This window comes from Oncorhynchus gorbuscha, linkage group LG07 (assembly GCF_021184085.1).
Source record: "Oncorhynchus gorbuscha isolate QuinsamMale2020 ecotype Even-year linkage group LG07, OgorEven_v1.0, whole genome shotgun sequence".
Taxonomy (NCBI): domain Eukaryota; kingdom Metazoa; phylum Chordata; class Actinopteri; order Salmoniformes; family Salmonidae; genus Oncorhynchus; species Oncorhynchus gorbuscha.
The window spans coordinates 54,321,880-54,341,632 of record NC_060179.1 but is presented as its reverse complement, the minus strand read 5'-3'; the positions used below and the strand labels follow the sequence as shown (position 1 = coordinate 54,341,632).

Here is a 19,753-nt window from a genome sequence, read left to right as displayed (position 1 = left end):
TTTTCATTTTAAGATAACTGTCATTGAAGTTGGTAGTTACTACTGGTTTTAGATCCGAGGGGAGAGAAATAGGCTGTCATTGTTTTGTGTTTTGAAGTGTTCAGAAGGATGCCGTGCCCCCAATCACCTGAAGGATAATAATGACTTTTCCTCTGGGTATCCTGCTAAAGAAAATTTCATTCACCGGTCAACCTGACTTTGTCATTCAGCACATCTAACAAAGGGGATCCTACTATGATTGACAAAATGGGAGCATAAGGCAGTTATCACTCCAGAATAGATCATCTGGTCCATCCTTATCTCCACTGGGAGTATTGTGTTTCAGAGGAGTCAGGCAGGGCAGACATTAGTCACCTCCTTCCTGTAATGCATACAGATTCTCTCATTGAAACCAGAGATGGTCTCTAAGGGAACACAGGATGTTTCAAAATCAATATTGTTTGCCTCAATCGCCTGGCCAGCAGAAATTATGGACCGATGGACTGCAGAGCAGAGCAGAGCACTCGCGCCAAGGCCCCATACTGTTGGACAGACAATGGGGCAAAGAGGTTAAAGTTGTGGTACAGGTCAATTGTTTTAAGGGAGCAATGGACAGGACCAAAATAAAGTATACACACAATACAGGACAAAGCAATGGACACCAATACAGTACAGTACATACAGAGACAATAGAGTAAAGTGATGGACACACATGGATCATTCCACCAATAAAGTAAAGTGATGGACACATGGATCATTCCACCAATTAAGTGTCTTTTGGGAAGTGTAATTATTATTTCTTCTTTTATTTCACAAAATGTTTACATTCTGTCATAAAGAGAACATGTTCAACTTCATAAAAAAACTTGTGTCTATCTGCCAATTAAGTACCAAGGTTGACCCTAACAAGGTTGACGATTTCATCTTAAATCAGCCATAAATCCCCTTGTAACATGGGAATAGTTTCACCATATTAAAACAAGAGTTCAGTTCAGGTACAGGGTTGACCTTAAAATGAGGGACAGACAAAAATGTAGCACATGAATAAAATAAATAAAAATCTCCAGAAATGACTATGTTAAGGCAATAGCATAATTAGGGCTTTACAATGATGCTGAAAACTTGCAGACATAGTGGTCAAAGGGACGGAAAGGCACTATGTGGAATAACCCACATATTATCGGTACATACACAATTCACTTTACACATTTTGAGGAAATTGGTCAGAGGTTATTGGAAGGTGTTTATTTTTAGGACTGTTCTCTCACTTTGTCCTCTGAGCTGTAACAGATTTACCTGGTATAATTACAGGACTAAGGGATGAAACAGATGCCCCTTCATCACAGCTCCCCATATTGCTAAAGCTCTTGAAAAACTTGATGTTATTCATGCCTGGATGTCTGCTATTCTCACAAGGCTTTGAAGAGAGTAGAGACAGAAGCCTGGAGATTCAAAGCCACAGCCAGACATTGTCCAGATTACTGAAATGTGGCTCTAATGCCTTTTTAACTCAACTTGGCGTACATTTCTAAACATTTTTCTAGACATTTCAAGCATAACTGTTAGAGTAGCTTGACCTTCTTTAGATTATGAGAAGAATTATTCTCTGTCAACGCTGTGCAGTGACTGATGGGCACTGAAGGAGATCTCTCAAGGCAAATGCTTAAAGGTCCAATGCAGCCATTTTTATCTCAATATCAAATCAGTTCTGGGTAACAATTAAGTACCTTACTGTGATTGTTTTCAATTAAAATGGTCAAAAAAAATTGCTATGACTGTCTGGTTGTGGTCTGAGTGGGGAGGGGGGAAATGAAGATGAGTTGGTATTGGCAAAGAGGTTTGGAACTCTCTTTCTTATTGGTCAATGCACTATTTTACCGTCTGATGATTTCCCCAGGCAGGCCAAAACTCCATCACACCAAAACAGGCAGACTTTTCAAACAGCTCTTGCATTTTTACAGTATTATTCCAACCTCACAATGTGGAAATATATCTTAAACACAGGAAAATCACGTTTTTGACGACAAACTGTGCCTGAAACCCTCAGCAACCTATCCCGTTGATGGGTTTGTGGATCAAATTAGATCCTCCCTCCCTTAGTTCTCCATCTACCACTGTCTTTCTGCCTCAATTTCTCAATCTCCGTTTATTTTTCCCTTCCTTATCTGGCTCTTACCTCTCTCACCCTCCATCTTTCTCTTTCTTGTGTCTTATACCCTTCTCACTCTCTCTCTCCTCTCTGTCTCTCATTCTCTCTACCTCTTTCTGTGTCCCTGTCTCTCTCACTCTCTCTTTTCTTTGTCCCTCTCACTCTTTCTGTCTGCGGGTAAGGAGTAGGGCACAGCTGAAAAGGTCAGAGCACTTGTATCATATTATTTTAGATGTGGCCATAAGAAACTGTCAGGGAGGATAAGCTGCAGTGTGTAGCTCTCTAGGAGAGGGGTGGGGGAGGGGCGAATAAAATAAGAATAGTGGGCAGGCAGCCATAAAATGTAAGATGAATTTGGAGAAATTCAGAGGGAGAAATGATTATCGCTTGGAAAATAGAGAACAGCTCTTGGAGAAGCTGTGAATCAGGAGTGTTTTCAGATTATTTTTTTAATAATAAAATATATAGATATTGAATACTTGAATATAGGTTCCTGATATCCTTGCTGATTCATGTAATACAGTGTTATTATGCAGAGTCATGTTTTCCCTTTCAATATTGGTAATCGTAATTGTATGCATAAATTATTATTATGACTTTAATTTTAGCACCCACCAACCTTATAAAAATTCAGCTCTATTCTATATTATGTACGGCGTCCCTGTTGAATTATCAACGGGAAGACATGAATCACAAAACTGACACAATATGTGCAATACATATTGTATTTGCATTGTTGCATACAGTAATAGTAATACATTGTCCATCTGTGTGTGTGATAAGGAAGGGTGTGCCACCCTGAGCCCAGACTCACATCACAGTGTTCAGTCAGGCAGAGCTCAATAATGGTGCCACCCTGTCTTGCCTTCCTATAATATACCACACATTGAGAGGAAGGGCTGGGCGGCCTGCCATGTGATCTATTCCACTACGGCCCATTCAACAGCGCTGCAGCTACTTTGAAGTCATTAGGACCCTACTCAGCCTACAATTGACTTTTTGTCTGAGAAGTGCATCAAGAAAAAACAACCCCATAGTTTGTACTGTACGCATTAAGGCTTTTTGAGGAGAGATGCTCGACACTTTTTCCATACTACTTATAGGCTACTACCTACCTTGCTTTCTATATTTTTGATCATGCTGCTTTTTTCAGTCTGCTTTTGAGTCACTTGTTTTTTCGTTATTGGTTTTAACTGCATTGATAGGTCTTCAGCACAAAATATTAGTGTTTGTAGATAATATCTTATGATTATATAATATCTCATGTTTATGTCTGCGTAGAGCTCTCTACCAGTAGGTATGATAATATCAATTGAGTTAGACAGATTTCCAAGCACACGGTTTGTCTCACCCCCGTCAAAGAACCATTATAGGATAAGTAGCAGCCAGCCATTATGTCATGTATAATTTATTTACTTAAATGACAGCCCTTCTGGTGTGCAATGTACTCACACACTATCACCTATGACCCATTAATACTCATGTTGTTTTACTGCAGTAATTGAGAACCAGACTTCTGGTGCAATTAGCCACCATCCCCTCCTCTACCACTGCTTCAGCTGCTCACCAGTGAGATACTGCCTAAGGCAGCAAACACATTTCATCATCCTCCTATTTCACTGACTCACTCTGAGAGGCAGGCATAGGATATGAAGTTTCCTTTGGCAGATTCACCCCAATAAATCAAAAGAGTTGTTTTGTAGCTTACAGTATGCTTGTCTCCTCTTTCTCAGAGGACAGGGATGACAGAGAGAGAGGAGAACTGCTTCACATCACTACAGGGGCCTCCTTCAGTCAATAAACATCAGATAAAAGACCAGCCTTCCTCTCACTGCCTTTTCAGAAGAGCACATTAATATTCAGAGATGCCTCAAGGTGCAGAAATCGAAAGACGTGGAGGAAGATCAATACAGGAAAGCTACCTCAGTATCCCTATATTGCTGAGCGCAGCGGGGGACTGATTGGTGGCTGATACTTTTAGACAAGTTGTTGTGACATTTGATGCCTTGAACCTACACTCGAAGCACTGTACCAAGCATGGCACTCTGTTACATTTTGAATAGAATTCTAGATGTTTTGTAGGCATTATCTAGCATAAATAGGTAGCAAGATTATAACGCATGTCCGTGAGATTGAAACCTTGTATGAAAAATGAAATAAGTGTAAGTCTTGATTACGTCTGCTCTGTACAGACACTCGCATACACACACAAATGCTAGTACATGCACGCTACACCCACGTACATTGTAATATTGTTGTATAGTGGCATTACACATGTTGTATTGTAGATATGTAGTGGTGTAATTATGTTATACGATGTGCTGTTTTAGCTTTTGTTTTATGTGTGATGTACTGTAAGTGCCTTAATGTGTTTGGACCCCAGGAAGAGTAGCTGCTGCCTTGGTAGCAGCTAATGGTTATCCCTAATAAATACACATTTCCTCTACCTATCAAATCAAATTTTATTTGTCACATACACATGGTTAGCAGATGTTAATGCGAGTGTAGCGAAATGCTTGTGCTTCTAGTTCCGACAATGCAGTGATAACCAACAAGTAATCTAACTAACAATTCCAAAACTACTGTCTTATACACAGTGTAAGGGGATAAGGAACATGTACATAAGGATATATGAATGAGTGATGGTACAGAGCAGCATACAGTAGATGGTATCGAGTACAGTATATACATATGAGATGAGTGTGTAGACAAAGTAAACAAAGTGGCATAGTTAAAGTGGCTAGTGATACATGTGTTACATAAGGATGCAGTCGATGATGTAGAGTACAGTATATACATATGCATATGAGATTAATAATGTAGGGTAAGTAACATTATATAAGGTAGCATTGTTTAAAGTGGCTAGTGATATATTTACATAATTTCCCATCAATTCCCATTATTAAAATGGCTGGAGTTGGGTCAGTGTCAATGACAGTGTGTTGGCAGCAGCCACTCAGTGTTAGTGGTGGCTGTTTAACAGTCTGATGGCCTTGAGATAGAAGCTGAGTTGAGTTCAAACGAATGTAATTGTCTCAAACTAACCTCATTATTTTACCAAATTACAACAAAGATGCTCCACCACATCATAACAAATGTTCATCCTGAGTTATTTAATCCCGTCGGTCTGCTTTCTGACCCAAAGTCATCAGTATGTTCCACACAGCATGGGCTTGGCTTTAAAAACCTCATTTAACAAGCGGTCTTTGGCCAAAGAGGATAGAGCTGACTGAGAGAATGTGGCAAATTGCTCCATTCGGCCACGGTGGGTTTCTCCATGTCAGTGTTTGAGCGCTAGGTTGTCCTTCCAGCTATCACCCAGAGCAGCTGAGACCAGTCGAGGGACACCCTACAACAACTCCCTCAGACTGGACACCACAAATGGTTTACCTTGTGAATGCAACATGTCAAAATGCATTTAACTGTCGCACAAAGTGCAACAACACAGCAGTGCTTTATGTTATGAGATAAGTGATGAATGAAAGTTAAAAATTAAAAATTAAAAAACTAAGGTCTGAGCACATGCTGGACAAACTTTATTAAATACACCTTACCCTTTTTTGTCTCAGAGTTTCCTCTCAGGTTGATTAATGTGACCTGGGATCCTCACGCCCTAAATCAGATAACAGTGATGAAGTGTCCATCAGATAAGTGATTGGCTAATACTGCCAGAGAGTCACACTGCAAGACAACCCAGTTTCTTATCTATAATGTTCATATGCAGGACAACATTTTCCAAGGTAGAGACATTCTAGGATGACTGATTTGTTTCTTTAGCATTTTCCATGTGTCAGTGCCGAGATGCCCAGTAGATTTTCTTTACTGGGACATACAGACACGAAGTGTTCTGATGTATTGTGACAGGCCATGAGGGAACCATTATAGCCATCTGGCACACAGTACCTTAATAAACAGGAAGCTGTCATCTACCATCCTGTTGACTTCCTCCCATGCCACTTCCTTTTGATATCAGCTCTGCCCTGTGATGGATGTCTCCATTTTGGTATATATCGTTTGGTAACATCAAACAAAATATGGATGAAACATACATGGCCTTTTTTTCTGAGGACTTTAACAATTACTGTATGCAGAATTCATAGTAGCTCAATGTCAATGTTTTCCTGAGTGTCTGAAATGTTGAGATGTACACAGCATTCGTGGATGTTACATGTCTAACTACACGGTTGAGTTGATAAACAACGCCTGGTCAGGGATGTCCTTGTGGTGGTCTTCTGTTTGAATGAGCATGGTGCCAGAGGAGGTCACCCAGAATAATAATACCACAACCCTACAGAGACGAATGCTCAGTAACACCAAGTGGAAAACAACAGACACTCCAAAGGACAGATGGGATCTGGGATCTACAGAAGGGGCCGAATTTCTCGCACGGCTTCCTCATTATTACGTCATTCAGATTAATGAGGTAATGCTGAGGACATTTTTAAGGCAGTTTTCTCACTTTTTGGTTCAAGTGAGCCACCAGTAAAGGTACCTCCACTCACTACTTATGGGCGTATCTGTTCAGCCGCACGGGGGCGCTAGAGAGTCAATAAGACGTGACAGACTGCTGGAGGTCTGGACAAACAATGTGACATGCAATGTTTTTCCATGTCTACAGGATAACACTGACATGCACAATTTATTGAATGCATCAGTAATGGAATGAGTGGCACACAGCCTTGGGAGACACAAACCAATTATTTGTGCGGAAATGAAAAAATTGAAAAATGTCTGCCAGTGGAAAGAAATAGGCAAAAGCAATTATGCACAAAACAAAGATCAAAGACACTGCCAATGTTTCATTATATTCACAATTGTTGAGGCCAAATATGGATACCAATGTTTGGCACGAATAATAGGTTTCTTATAATTACATATTGTTTACCAAAACCTGGGTTATGTGACATGATATTAGGGGAGACCGGGGTTGGTTGCAATACAATATTTGTCAATTCCTCAGAGATTGTTTGAGCTACTCAAAATGTGATAGGAACAACTTCCATCTGTCTGCTACAAATTGGTGTTGGTATTAACACTAAATCCAACAGACAAGGTTTGACTTTGTCTCAAATGCAAGGAGAGTTCAATTGTAACAGGGCTTGGGTGAAATGTAACACTGAAAAAATGCTTGAATCATGACATGAAACAAGATATTGAAAGCCTTTATTGAGAACATAAGAACAACATTGCCATGTTAAACATTTTGTGTGGCAGAAATAATCATTTGAGCGGTTCAAACTTTAGCATTGCTAACTTACACCAAGTACTGTATATCTACACAAACTGGTTATATACCTGAAATAAGTTTGGTGAATCTAACTACAAAGCAGGTGATGCCATCACACACAAAAAATACTTTGTTACTTCAAAATGTTATTTTTGTCAATCAAATTTGCAAAGTTTATCACAGGGTATTGCTTCGTCACACGAGGGTTGCGGACTAAACTGAGCATGTGCAGTGAGTCACATGAGTTTAGCTTGTTACTTGACTGGAGATTTTGAGAGTGTTACAACTATCCCGTGTTACAGTCATCCCCGGTCTCACCTACCTCTTATTCATCCCAGCTAGGAGGTCAACTCTGATTAGGGGTGTGGATGTGAACAGCTAGACAGAGAAACACCTGGTTAAACCCTGAGAGGGTAAAAGCGTACTAAGCAGGGAGAACCTGCCTATGTAATCTAGGTGATATGTCACTCAAACAAACAAGATGAAACATCAAACATTGTGTCACGACAACACGGCAGTTCAGTAGCTTGTTTACCTGCAGTCTATCACTGACAAATGGTGGATAATGTGTTACACTGTGACTTTGGTGTTATTATTGTTGCTGAATAGAATAACAGAATATATAGCTCTCGCTATCAAAGTACTACACAGTCATTTAATTTACTTTATACCCATGTAATTGTGGCCCTATCTCTTAAACAGAAAAACACATACAGTACCAGTCAACAGTTTGGACACCTACTCATTCAAGGGTTTTTCTTTGTTTTTTTTATTACTATTTTCTACATTGTAGAATATTAGTGAAGACATCAAAACTATGAAATAACACATATTATGGAATCATGTCAGAAGAAAAAAAGTTTTAAACAAATGAAAATATATTTTATATTTGAGATTCTTCAAAGTAGCCACCCTTTGCCTTGATGACAGCTTTGCACACTCTTGGCATTCTCTCAACCAGCTTCATGAGGTAGTCACCTGGAATGCATTTCAATTAACAGGGGTGCTTTGTTAAAAGCTCATTTGTGGAATGTCTTTCCTTGTTATTGCGTTTGAGCCAATAAGTTGTGCTGTGACAAGGTAAGGGTGGTATACAGAAGATAGCCCTATTTGGTAAAAGACCAAGTCGATATTATCTCAACAGCTCAAATAAGCTAAGATAATTGACAGTCCATCATTACTTTAAAACATGGTCAGTCAATATGGGAAAAAATAACTTTGAATGTTTCTTCAAGTGTAGTCGCAAAACCATCAAGCGCTATGATGAAACTGGCTTTCATGAGGACCGCCACAGGAAAAGAAGACCCAAGTTCATTAGCGTGACCAGCATCAGAAATAAGTTCAAGTAACAGACGCATCACAACATCAACTGTTTAGAGGAGACTGCGTGAATCAGGCCTTCATGGTTGTAATGCTGCAAAGAAACCACTACCACACCAATAAGAAGAAGAGACTTTATTGGGCAAAGAAACACGAGCAATGGACATTAGACCAGTGAAAATCTGTCCTTTGGTCTGAAGAGTCCAAATTTGAGATTTTTGATTCCAACTGACGTGTCTTTGTGAGATCTCTGCATGTGTGGTTCCCACCATGAAGCATGGAGGAGGAGGTGTGATGGTGCTTTGCTGGTGACACTGTCAGTGATTTATTGAGAATTCAAGGCACACTTAACCAGCATGACTACCACAGCATTCTGTAATGATATACCATCCCATCTGGTTTGCACTTTTTGGGACTATCATTTGTTTTTCAACATGACAATGACCCAGCACACCTCCAGCCTATGTAAGGGATATTTGACAAATAAGGAGAGTGATGAAGTGCTACATCAGATGACCTGTTCTCCACAATCACCCAACTTTAACCCAATTGAGATGGTTTGGGATGAGTTGGACCGCAGAGTGAAGTAAAAGCAGCCAACAAGTGCTCAGCATATGTGGGATCTCCTTCAAGACTGTTGGAAAAGCATTCCAGGTGAAGCTGGTTGAGAGAATGCCAAGAGTGTGCAAAGTTGTCATCTTTGAAGAATCTCAAATATAAAATATATTTTGATTTGTTTAAATGTTTTTTGGCTATTAAATGATTCCATAATATATTTTATTTCATAATTTAGATGTCTTCACTAGTATTATACAATGTAGAAAATAGTACAAATAAAATAAAACCTTTGAATGAGTAGGCGTGTCCAAACTTTTGACTGCTACTGCATTCTTGAGTCAAAAGTTATGGTTAATACCGTGATTTAATATGACTAAAAATAGTCATGTTGAATTGAGAGTATATAATGTAGTATTTTAGTTAAGTGAGCAGTGAGTCTGTGTCTGTCCCTGGTCAAAGGGCTCCTCTCTCTGCAGGCAGAGAGGCAGAGAGAGAGATAGGGCTGGTTAAAGTTTAACCCTGCAGGCTCATAAAGCAGCTGGGGGACAGTGAACCTTTGGAGTTTGATATGATGTGATGACAGAATCACCCCAGTGACACGTTGCTAAATTCCCCAGAATGAAGGACTGAGTCTTCCGGGTGTTGATCTCTGGAATTGCTCAGGTAAGCTTAGCTCCCTAACTCTTCCTGGTTGTGTGTCTGCTGCTTTGGAGTCTTGTAAAAAAAGAAAAAGCTCCCCTTGGAGATCTGCTCTCTTAGCACTGAGGATATTATTCATGTAACAGATCTAACTGATCAACTGTGGTCAAATGTTGTGTTGGGTGACTCGTATGGTTCTGAGGACACGGTCGAGGTAAGAAAGCAGGAGGCAGGCATGGTTAGATGGTTTTATGTAGATGTTTGGAAACAACTTTGATTCAACCAGTGGGGTGTCATTTTCTGTCAATCTTGTTGATGTTGAAGGTGTCACATGTGTGACATGCCTGGCGGGGAAAAGCCACGTTTGAAATAGTCATTTTAATTCAGTCGTTTATACTTTTGTAGCCGGTCTACCATTTATATTTGTCAATTGATTCTAGGACAGTAAGGGCATAGTATACACAGTAGGTCATATACAGTTTCAGATAAGACAAACAGATTAACATTAGCTCTTTCAACTGAAATGTAATCCTATTAAATACACCTACCACTTCCTACCACATACATAAGGTATGGTATGTAGGCCAGATTCCAATGAACATATGGGACCTTAGTCATAGCTCCATTTTAAATTTGACGTCCAGTAGAAACAACACATAATAACCCAGTAAACATTAAAGGAGACTTATCTCAAAAGGAAAGATAATTCATAAAACGTGTGACTAATGACTCCAAAAGGGAAATGAGTCTGAACTATTTGATATCATTTGTATTATAAATCTTTTTGGACTCATTTCTCCAGCAGCAACAGCGGCCAACCCAGTGGCCTTCAGCCCTGTGTGTATTTAGTCTTAGTCAACAAAGCTACTAAAAGCAGGTACTGATCACTGCCAGATAAGCCTCCGTCTAGTTATCTTGTTTACGCAAACGGTAACCAGGCTATCGTGAAGAGAACCCCAGACAGAGTGAGAATGAGAGAGAGAGAGAGAGAGAGAGAGAGAGAGAGAGAGAGAGAGAGAGAGAGAGAGAGAGAGAGATTATAATGGAGTTCTGTGGTATTATGTCCACTCAGGGCCTACCCTCATAACAACGCCTTCTCTCCATGCCACCCAGAACAGAAATAGAACCTAAAGACCGTTTTCCTCCCCAGGTGTTTACCTAGGCTTAAAGTGGCACCCGCGTAACCCAATACCTCATATTTGACAGTAGAGATTCATTGAAGGTGTTTCTTGGTCAGGGAATAGAAGAGTGATGTTGCCATGGCTGGCTGCCTACGCTAATGTTGTGCTAGTGAATGATTAGGCAATAACTCATCTCTCTAGACACCGGCCTGGAGAGTATCATAATGGCAGCTAATACTGAATTCACAGATTCAAATAAATGACCTGGGTCCCAGTATTGTTACTGATGACAGTGTGAACAAACAATCTAAAATCTGAAATGAGAGAGTGAAACCATATCACCTCTGGCTTGACTGTCGTGAATGACGGTGCTCGACTCAAGAGCAGGTCTACTCCAGTATTTCATATTTTGCCTGGTGTCTTGACATTTACAACAAAGCTTTCCAGACAGCCGTTGAGGAGAGTGATGAGGAGTGAACTGGGAAAACAAAGACATCTGTGGGCTTGTGTGTGTTGGCAGAATTCACTTTCTTAAAGGAGAGATTGGCTTGACTGTATTTGGAAACATTTCAAGGTGAAAAAGACAGTGTGTGCATGATATCATAATTTCCATCACGATTGGCACTTGAGAACGTTTGAAGATCGTTTGAGTGGCCGTCACCCCTCACGTACCCTTTGACCCCTTCTGAGTGGAGCCTTGTCGTCACTAGCAGGCCTCTCTTTGATCCATACGTGTAGAAAGAAACAGAGACAATCAGGATGGAAATGATTGCAACACTCAGAGTTGCCTGTTTACTGTATCTTCCTGATGAGTTAATCAACCTCTTACCAACAAAAGGGGATTATCTTGAAGTAGCCTATAGTATGCTAGTGTTGGGCGTCTTGTGTCTTGTGATTGGCCATTGAAAATCAAAAGGCTTGATTAAGGGACCCTTATTCAAAGCTGTTGCATAAATACGTCATGTATGTCTTATGTGTCAGTACATGAGTGTGAGAGAGTGGGGTGGAATAGATTGAGACAAAAGGGGGCTCAGTGGGGGTCTGCTGTTCCTGCGTTTGGCTGAGTTTCGTTAATAATTACATAGCTGTCCTTGACAGGGAACTGAATGAAATAGGCTTCTCTTTACATGTCGTCATGACATGGAGCAATGGCATTAGTGCACAACAGCTGAGTACATATTGGAGGTGCTATTCGGCCAAAATCAGACTTGATCATTCTGTAAAGGCAATCATTCTGTAAATGCAATCATTCTGTAAAGGCTAAAGTGTATTTATGAACAAATGTATCTCACAATACAGAGCACAATTGTCTTGCTATATATGGAATACATTACCGAAGGTCTGAACCAGTTCAAGAGTTTATGCCTAAAAAGTGAAAATAGTAACAAAAGAAGGCTCAGGCATGGTAACAGTGTGATTTGGTGACCTACTGAGCTCCAGTTCAGTCGGGTAACTGTATGGGTTGTTCAGCGATGTCACTGATGTGTTCTGCATTGTGATTTAATTTCAGTGAGCACCCCTAATTTTGCTGATTAATCGCTGACAATCGCTCTCAATGGAATCTAATCAAAAATCCGGGGATGGACTGACGGGCATGCAGAAAGAGGTGCCGCTGCGTGCACTCATTCAGCGCACGGGATACCAGTTATTGCAGGTAGGAACCAGACCCCAATCGTTTAGGGCTTTCACCCAGTATATGACCAATGCACAGTGTTGGATACTATCATATGGCCCCCGCACAAAAGTCATCCTTCTTTATGGAGTTTGTGTGTAATGTGAGGAAGTGGGGCTCTGATCAAATCCGTCGCCTATCCATCAGCTTCAAACCTATTTTCGCTAGGCCTCGGTCATGACAAGTGATAATGGGGCACCACCCTGTGGTGGAAGAGACAAACGACTGGATCCCTTTGGCAGTTATTGCTGCAGTCTGGCCCCTGGCAATTGAATTTGATTGGTGCTTCTACAGCTCGTACTTTATTGCTATGTGGATTGTCTGTGCAAATTGTGCACAACTACAAGATCATACCAAATGAAGATATCAGGGAGATTTCTATATGAATGCTCAAATATCTCATTTGGAATGAAACCTGGTTTACAAAAGGGCTTTGAAGTGGTAGGAAATCCTCACAAACCCTGTGCTATTGGTTACTCATTCCAGTTGTGTTCACAGGAGAATGGTCAGAGGAGGTACGGCGGGCCCCCTCCAGGCTGGGAAGGCCCTCCCCCAGAGAGGGGCAGTGAGATCTTTGTGGGGAAGCTACCCAGGGACCTCTTCGAGGATGAGCTGGTCCCCCTGTGTGAGAAAGTAAGAGATGTTTGCCCACTTAAAACAGTTGCCAAAGTGTAACCTGTTGTATGTCCTTGTTTTAAAAAATTAATCCCCTTTCTATTCAGTTTGGGAAGATCTATGAGGTTCGGATGATGATGGACTTCAACGGCAATAATAGGGGATATGCATTTGTTACCTTCACCACCAAAAATGAAGCTAAGACCGCCATGAAACAGCTCAATAACTATGAAATCAGGTAAGCAATCACATGACACAAGGAAATTAAATGGAGAAAAAGCCCTGTGTCGCCTAATGGTCAGCTACCAGAAACATATGCCTGAGTCATGGAAAACTCATTGCAGGACTACGAACACTCTCTTCATCAGCATACAGCAACGATATCGGATTTCATTGTGTACATCGTTGAAAAACTGAATCAATCTTCCCATTTAATTCAATCCGTTTACTCTACAGGAACGGAAGACTCCTAGGAGTGTGTGCCAGTGTGGACAACTGTCGTCTGTTTGTGGGGGGTATCCCCAAATCCAAGAAGAGAGAGGAGATCCTGATGGAGATGAAGAAAGTGACAGATGGGGTGATGGAGGTGATTGTTTACCCCAGTGCTGCGGACAAGACCAAGAACAGGGGCTTCGCTTTTGTGGAGTATGACAGTCACCGCGCTGCAGCCATGGCCAGAAGGAAACTATTACCAGGTACTGGACCCTTATTTCATACAATTAAAAGTCATAGTACTGAGAATCAGTCAGTCAGTCTAATCGGTCAGTCAGTCTAAAAACAGCATCATTGTCACATAATCCTATGGAAGGATATAGTGTATCATATTGGATCATGATAACTTTGAGACTTTTGACTGTGAAAACCAATTTGGGTCTTATGACTCTGGGTGGTCTGATTGGCTGAAATGTTGAACTTCCTGATCTTCCCCCAGGGAGGATCCAGCTGTGGGGACACGCCATTGCCGTGGACTGGGCGGAGCCTGAAGTGGAAGTGGACGAGGACACCATGGCAACGGTGAAGATTCTCTATGTGAGGAACTTGATGCTGGCTACTACAGAAGAGACCATTGAGAAGGAGTTCAACAGTATCAAACCAGGCAGGTTCAGTTACAGTACAGCCGGAGTGTGTCACGTTCAACAACGAGTTTCTGTATGTGACTGTGTGTTGTAATGGGGTTGATAAGCGGAGGCATGTTAACGATCCACAGGTGCTGTAGAGAGAGTGAAGAAGATCAGAGACTACGCCTTTGTCCATTTCACCCAGAGAGAGGACGCGATAAGCGCCATGGACGCAGTGAACGGAAAGGTATAATCTCTCACACTTTCTCTCTTGCGGGCCTCTCTCTCTCTCGCACTGGTCCATCCCAGGACATGTAATGTTATAACGACACGTGCTTTTATCTAAAGTGACTCCCAGTTAACCATACGCGCAATATCACTACATGCAACACATGTGGGAATCAAACTCAATCAGGCTGCAGCCACCAGAACCAAGCAGTATCACACAACAATGCACGATCCAGCCACACAACCATCCTCTACACTGAACAGTTCCTAAATGTCAACTCCTCCTCTAGCTTGTCGATGGCTCTCCCGTGGAGGTGACCCTGGCCAAGCCGGTGGATAAGGACAACTACGTGCGCTACACCCGGGGTACAGGTGGCCGCGGGGGGGCCCTGCTCCAGGGGGACTACACCTACACACTTGGCCAGGTGTATGATCCCTCAGCAGCCTACCTGGGTGCCCCAGTGTTCTACGCCCCACAGGCATATGCTGCTATTCCTAATCAGTTCCGCTTCCCCAGTGCCAAGGGGCATGTGGGTGGCCGTGGCCTGGTGCGCACACCCTCGGTTAGAGGTGGGTACCCTCTCTCTGCTTCTTCTCCACAGACAATCAGTGAGACACAAATATATGTGGCAATTTATCTACCAATCTTTTGTCTTTGAGTACCTGACTTGATCAATGGTATCTGCTATAATCACTTGAGAGATCCAAATCCATCCAGCCTCGATGGGTAGAGTCCAACATCAGCACTTCACTGAAAGATTCAACTGGAATGGCTTTGGTCTAAATTGCAATGAATGGTTTTAATCAACAGCATGTTCTAAAATACTTCATTCAAATGTTAAACAAGGCTGGAGCCAAATACACATTTTGCAATGATACAGTATATTTTCTTTCATTTATGTCTATGTTTGGTCTCCTAATAGAGAGAAGTTACCCATTTTCATGCATTTAGCACTTTGCTGTACTGCTTTATTTATAGTAGTAAGAGATTTGGGATGTCTGACTGTCATTCAAAATGTGCTCTCCATGGCTGCATATTACAGTCTAGTGTGACAAGTGCGATCATTCAATTAAGTTGGATTTGGGGGAATTGAACATGTTGAAAATGGAATCATTGAAATGAATGACGACCAACCCCCCCAAAAAATTGAAATAACGCCACAGCTTTAAGCGGTGAAAATTAAAATCGCTGTACTGTGCCGGCCTGGATAACACCATAATCAGTGTTTACATCGTCTTAATGGCCCCCAGGTGATTTCTGGTGATTTTGATTGGATTTAATGCCTTCTTGCATTCCTAGAAATTTACATGAATGTACCTGTAGGGGCAGCGGGGGTGCGCGGAATGGGTGGTCGCGGATACCTTGCCTACGCAGGTGTAGGCCGAGGCTGTGCCACCTACCAACTAAAGACAGACAAGCACCCCGACGACAAGCTCTTTGACCTGCTGCCGGGCATGGAGCTCACGCCCATGAACCCTGTGTCTATGAAGCCTCCCGGTATCAAACATGCGCCACAGGTACACACCTCCCGGACGAGGCAATGAACTGCATGATGAGGAACAACAACAAACACACACATGCACCCACACACTTAACTTATTAGCCCTAAATAAGGTATTCAGAATTCTGCTCACTCAATAATTGAATGTTGCAGAAAAACAATGTCATATCATTGATTGATCTATGGATATGTGTTGATTCGTATACCATCTTCCAGATCTTGGAGGATGTGTGTCAGAAGAACAACTGGGGGCAGCCAGTTTATCAGCTTCACTCTGCCATTGGACTTGATCAAAGGCAACTGTTCCTCTACAAAGTCACCATTCCGGCTCTGGCCACCCAATACCCTAATGTGTAAGGAACACAGCCATACTTTGGAGTCTACTGTACACCAGCTATGTTTTCAGTAGTGGCTTCCTATATCGAAGGACCCCTTTGGATAACATAACCTTATAAAGTAAAAAAAAAAAACATTTACCAAATCTGTTTTGGATGTAAATGGCATGTTACAGAAGTGCCCAAACACTTTCTTTGCAATACCACTTGGTTTTGAGAAACGTAATCCAACAGCAATAAAACTCTTCGTGCTCGTTAAGAAGTTGCAAGGGCACCGATAAAACATGAGCAAAGACTCCAAAAACACCCAAACGTTGTCATTTTAGAAACGGCAACGCTCTCAGTATAGCGATGCAGGTCTTTAGATGTCGTACACATGAAATTGTGTCATTCCCAACATTATCCGCAACGTTATATTCCATGTCAGGCATGTGGCGCGTGCGACTCGAGCGATACTTCTTCCGTGTAGCTCCCGCATGAGCACACAGAAAGGTAGGCTCTAACTCCTGGGAGGGCAACTCCAGTCCTCCAGGGCCTGATTGGTGTCACACTTTTTCTCCATCCCTAGCAAACACAGCTGATTAATCAGATTGCATTCTAAATTGAAGATCACGATTAGGTGATTATTGGAGTGAGGTGTGTTAGCTGGAGCTGGGGTAAAACTGTGACACCATATCAGGCCCTCGAAGGACTGGAATTGCCCACCCCTGCTATAGCTCGAGACACACGACATGTAATATAACGTTGAAGATAAAGATTGTAATGACACACCCGCTGAATAAGCATGAGGAAGTCTATTGCTAGTGGGGTCAATTTCTAAAGCCAAGTGAAATCGCAAAAAGAGCAAGTGTCTGGGCTCTTCTATTACATACCATTCACATACATACAACATCAACTTCTTTTAACCGTCTCTCCCTTCTTTCATCCAGGCATCCGTTCACCCCAGCCAAACTGTGTATTGCTGTGGATGAGGCCAAGGTTCATGCTGCGGAGCATGCCCTGCAGACCCTGGGGCTGCAGACAGAGGGCGCCGAGGCCTCATCTGCAGCAGTAGCTGCATTCCCAGGTATGTTGTCATTTACATTTTTATTTTTTTTACCTTTATTTAACAAGCCAAGTCAGTTAAGAACAAATTCTTATTTACAATGACGGCCTAGGAACAGTGGGATAATTGCCTTGTTCAGGGGCAGAAGGACCAATTTTTACCTTGTCAGCTCGGGGATTCCATATAGAAACCTTTCGGTTACAGGCCCAACACTCTAACCACTAGGCTACCTGCCTCCCCCAAAGGTCAGTAAGACTAACCATCATCCAACCCTCTCTCTAGAATAGGTCGCTAGCCTAGAACCACATAATGGTATACACTACAATACATGGTATACACTACAAATACTAACCAAACCAAAAGGCTCTCCGGCCTTCACTGTGGCAACCCGTGGAGACGGTTATGGAGTGTTCTAAGTTCTAGTGCCATCCTGGAACCTCATTAATGGCATATTCTGGCAAGTGCTAGTTTGTGATAGGTTCTAGAAAAAAATGTATCATACAGACACAATAACAGTAAGATATGAGATTAAACCATTTAAATGTATGTCATTTCTCCTGATCTGCAGGTTACACAATAGCGAACAGCTCAGCCTCAGTAGCTGCCTCCCAGCTCAAACAGGCTGTCTCCTTGGGCCAGGACCTGACAGCATACGCTACCTACGAGGGCTATCCGGCCTTCGCCGTGGCAACCCGTGGAGATGGTTATGGAGTGTTCTAAATTCTAAGTATATACATTCTCAGTCTGTGTAAAACTTATGTAGTATCCATTATGTCAATTTCATTTGATTGTGTTGATCTATTTAGTGGTAGAGGACCAGAATTAGATGTTGTAGAGTTAGCAAATTGTCAGAAGTAGATTGTTTATGATGCATTTGATCATTATTTTGACAGCCAATTATTTTTTTCCCAAATCACCTTTTATATGACACAGTTGCTGGTTCATAGTGACGGACTAGTGACTTCCTTTGACCCCATAGAGGTTGTAGTGTCCCTTCCAAGTTTGTTCAATTGTCCCTAAAAGTCTTTATAGTTCCTCATAAATTCATTGATAGAAGTAGAGTTTGCAAATGTCAGGGATACCATTTCTGCCATGGTTTCAATGGTGACCTTTACTTTCTACCTAAATCTCCTGCGGGTGCCTTTTGATGTTGTTGCACAGTTGTACATTGTTAGACTGAAAACACTGGTGTAGTTCAGCCACTTTTGATGGTGAGATGTGTGAACAAGGTTTTTTTTTTTTCTTTCCTGCTATTTGTGTCTCAGTATTTCCAAATGCATACACAGCATGTGTTTCCCTCTCTTTTCCAATGTTATAGTGTGCAGAAAGCGAAAACCATCCACAAGCTGTGAAGCTGAACTGCCTATTTTAATTTTTGAAGGTTTTGTTGTCTGTGGAAGTCTGTGCATGGGATATTTATTGTCAAAATGTCTGATTTTACATTGGAGTGTTAGCTATGGACGATCATCTTGAACAGAGATGGACGTCATTCTGTTTGGCTTATTTCCCTTATTACCTTACACCCGACCCAGGCTTGTGAACATGGACGTTGGGAGTGTTAACACACTTATCAGGGAACGAAACGACACTGATAAATATGATAATGCCGAAGCAGTGACAGTATTAAAGTGTGTGTATAGCACTTAGAACGTATTTTTATACCAGAAATCCAACACTATTTGTATAGTTATATTGTTTTTGGATATTTCAAAATTCTCTGTGCCTCAATAATTTATCTGAAATCCCATAAAAGCAAATGATAAAGGGTTGAAATGCAAATCTGAAATTTAAGGAGAAATTTTGCGAAACTACATGTGGTACTGCTTGGGTAATTAGAAAGTGTCATGAACTGCAATTGCCCATGATGAATAAACCAACTGCATTTTGCGAACTGCTTTCTTCACTTTACTACAACCTTTTCTCTCTACATATGACTAAGAAATGCGTCACAGTACTTCAAATCCTTTCATTCTATTAAAGAATCAGGACTGCACATAATGACATACTAAAAACATGTGAATAAACGGATCATAGACAAATTATCTTAAACTTCCATTGGAGATGAAATATAGACGAGCACTGAAGCTGCTCTCATTCAAAACCACACGTATTTTCCCCTCACACCTCGTAGAGTGTCGTCCCCGTTTGGTACATGGGCTATTTGCACGTCAACCCAAAGGCCGGTTTTGTTTTTGAAGCATGGGTCTCGTGTAATGCTTTAGCATGGGTCTCATGTAAATGCTTTAGCATGGGTCTCGTTTAATTAAAGCTTTAGTACTGTACATGCATTGTTACATTGAAATAG

At 41.5% G+C, this 19,753-nt stretch overlaps 1 protein-coding gene across 3 annotated transcripts; it reads left to right on the top strand.

Annotated features, from left to right (window-relative positions):
• The first annotated feature begins 9,757 nt into the window (after positions 1 to 9,757).
• On the top strand, positions 9,758 to 19,335 carry a1cf (apobec1 complementation factor). 3 transcript variants are annotated; one of them, XM_046356759.1, is made up of 12 exons: positions 9,758 to 9,896; positions 12,504 to 12,647; positions 13,164 to 13,298; positions 13,388 to 13,518; positions 13,737 to 13,975; positions 14,212 to 14,376; positions 14,488 to 14,585; positions 14,857 to 15,136; positions 15,867 to 16,084; positions 16,285 to 16,421; positions 17,333 to 17,469; positions 18,017 to 19,335. In XM_046356759.1, exons 2-12 carry the CDS (start codon positions 12,549 to 12,551, stop codon positions 18,166 to 18,168), a joined length of 1,791 nt encoding a protein of 596 aa, XP_046212715.1. In that variant the 5' UTR covers positions 9,758 to 9,896; positions 12,504 to 12,548; the 3' UTR covers positions 18,169 to 19,335. The 3 variants fall into 3 exon arrangements, with proteins under 3 accessions (XP_046212715.1, XP_046212714.1, XP_046212716.1); XM_046356758.1 differs by lacking the exon at positions 9,758 to 9,896 and adding an exon at positions 9,933 to 10,086; XM_046356760.1 differs by lacking the exon at positions 9,758 to 9,896 and adding an exon at positions 9,934 to 10,086 and having other exon boundaries at positions 15,891 to 16,084.
• Positions 19,336 to 19,753: the final 418 nt, after the last annotated feature.

Coding starts and splice junctions, on each gene's coding strand:
- a1cf (XM_046356759.1), top strand. CDS start 12,549: ATGGAATCTAATCAAAAATCCGGGGATGGACTGACGGGCATGCAGAAA. Junction 14,586..14,856: donor TGGACGCAGTGAACGGAAAG/GTATAATCTCTC, acceptor CTCCTCCTCTAG/CTTGTCGATGGCTCTCCCGT. Junction 17,470..18,016: donor AGCAGTAGCTGCATTCCCAG/GTATGTTGTCAT, acceptor CCTGATCTGCAG/GTTACACAATAGCGAACAGC.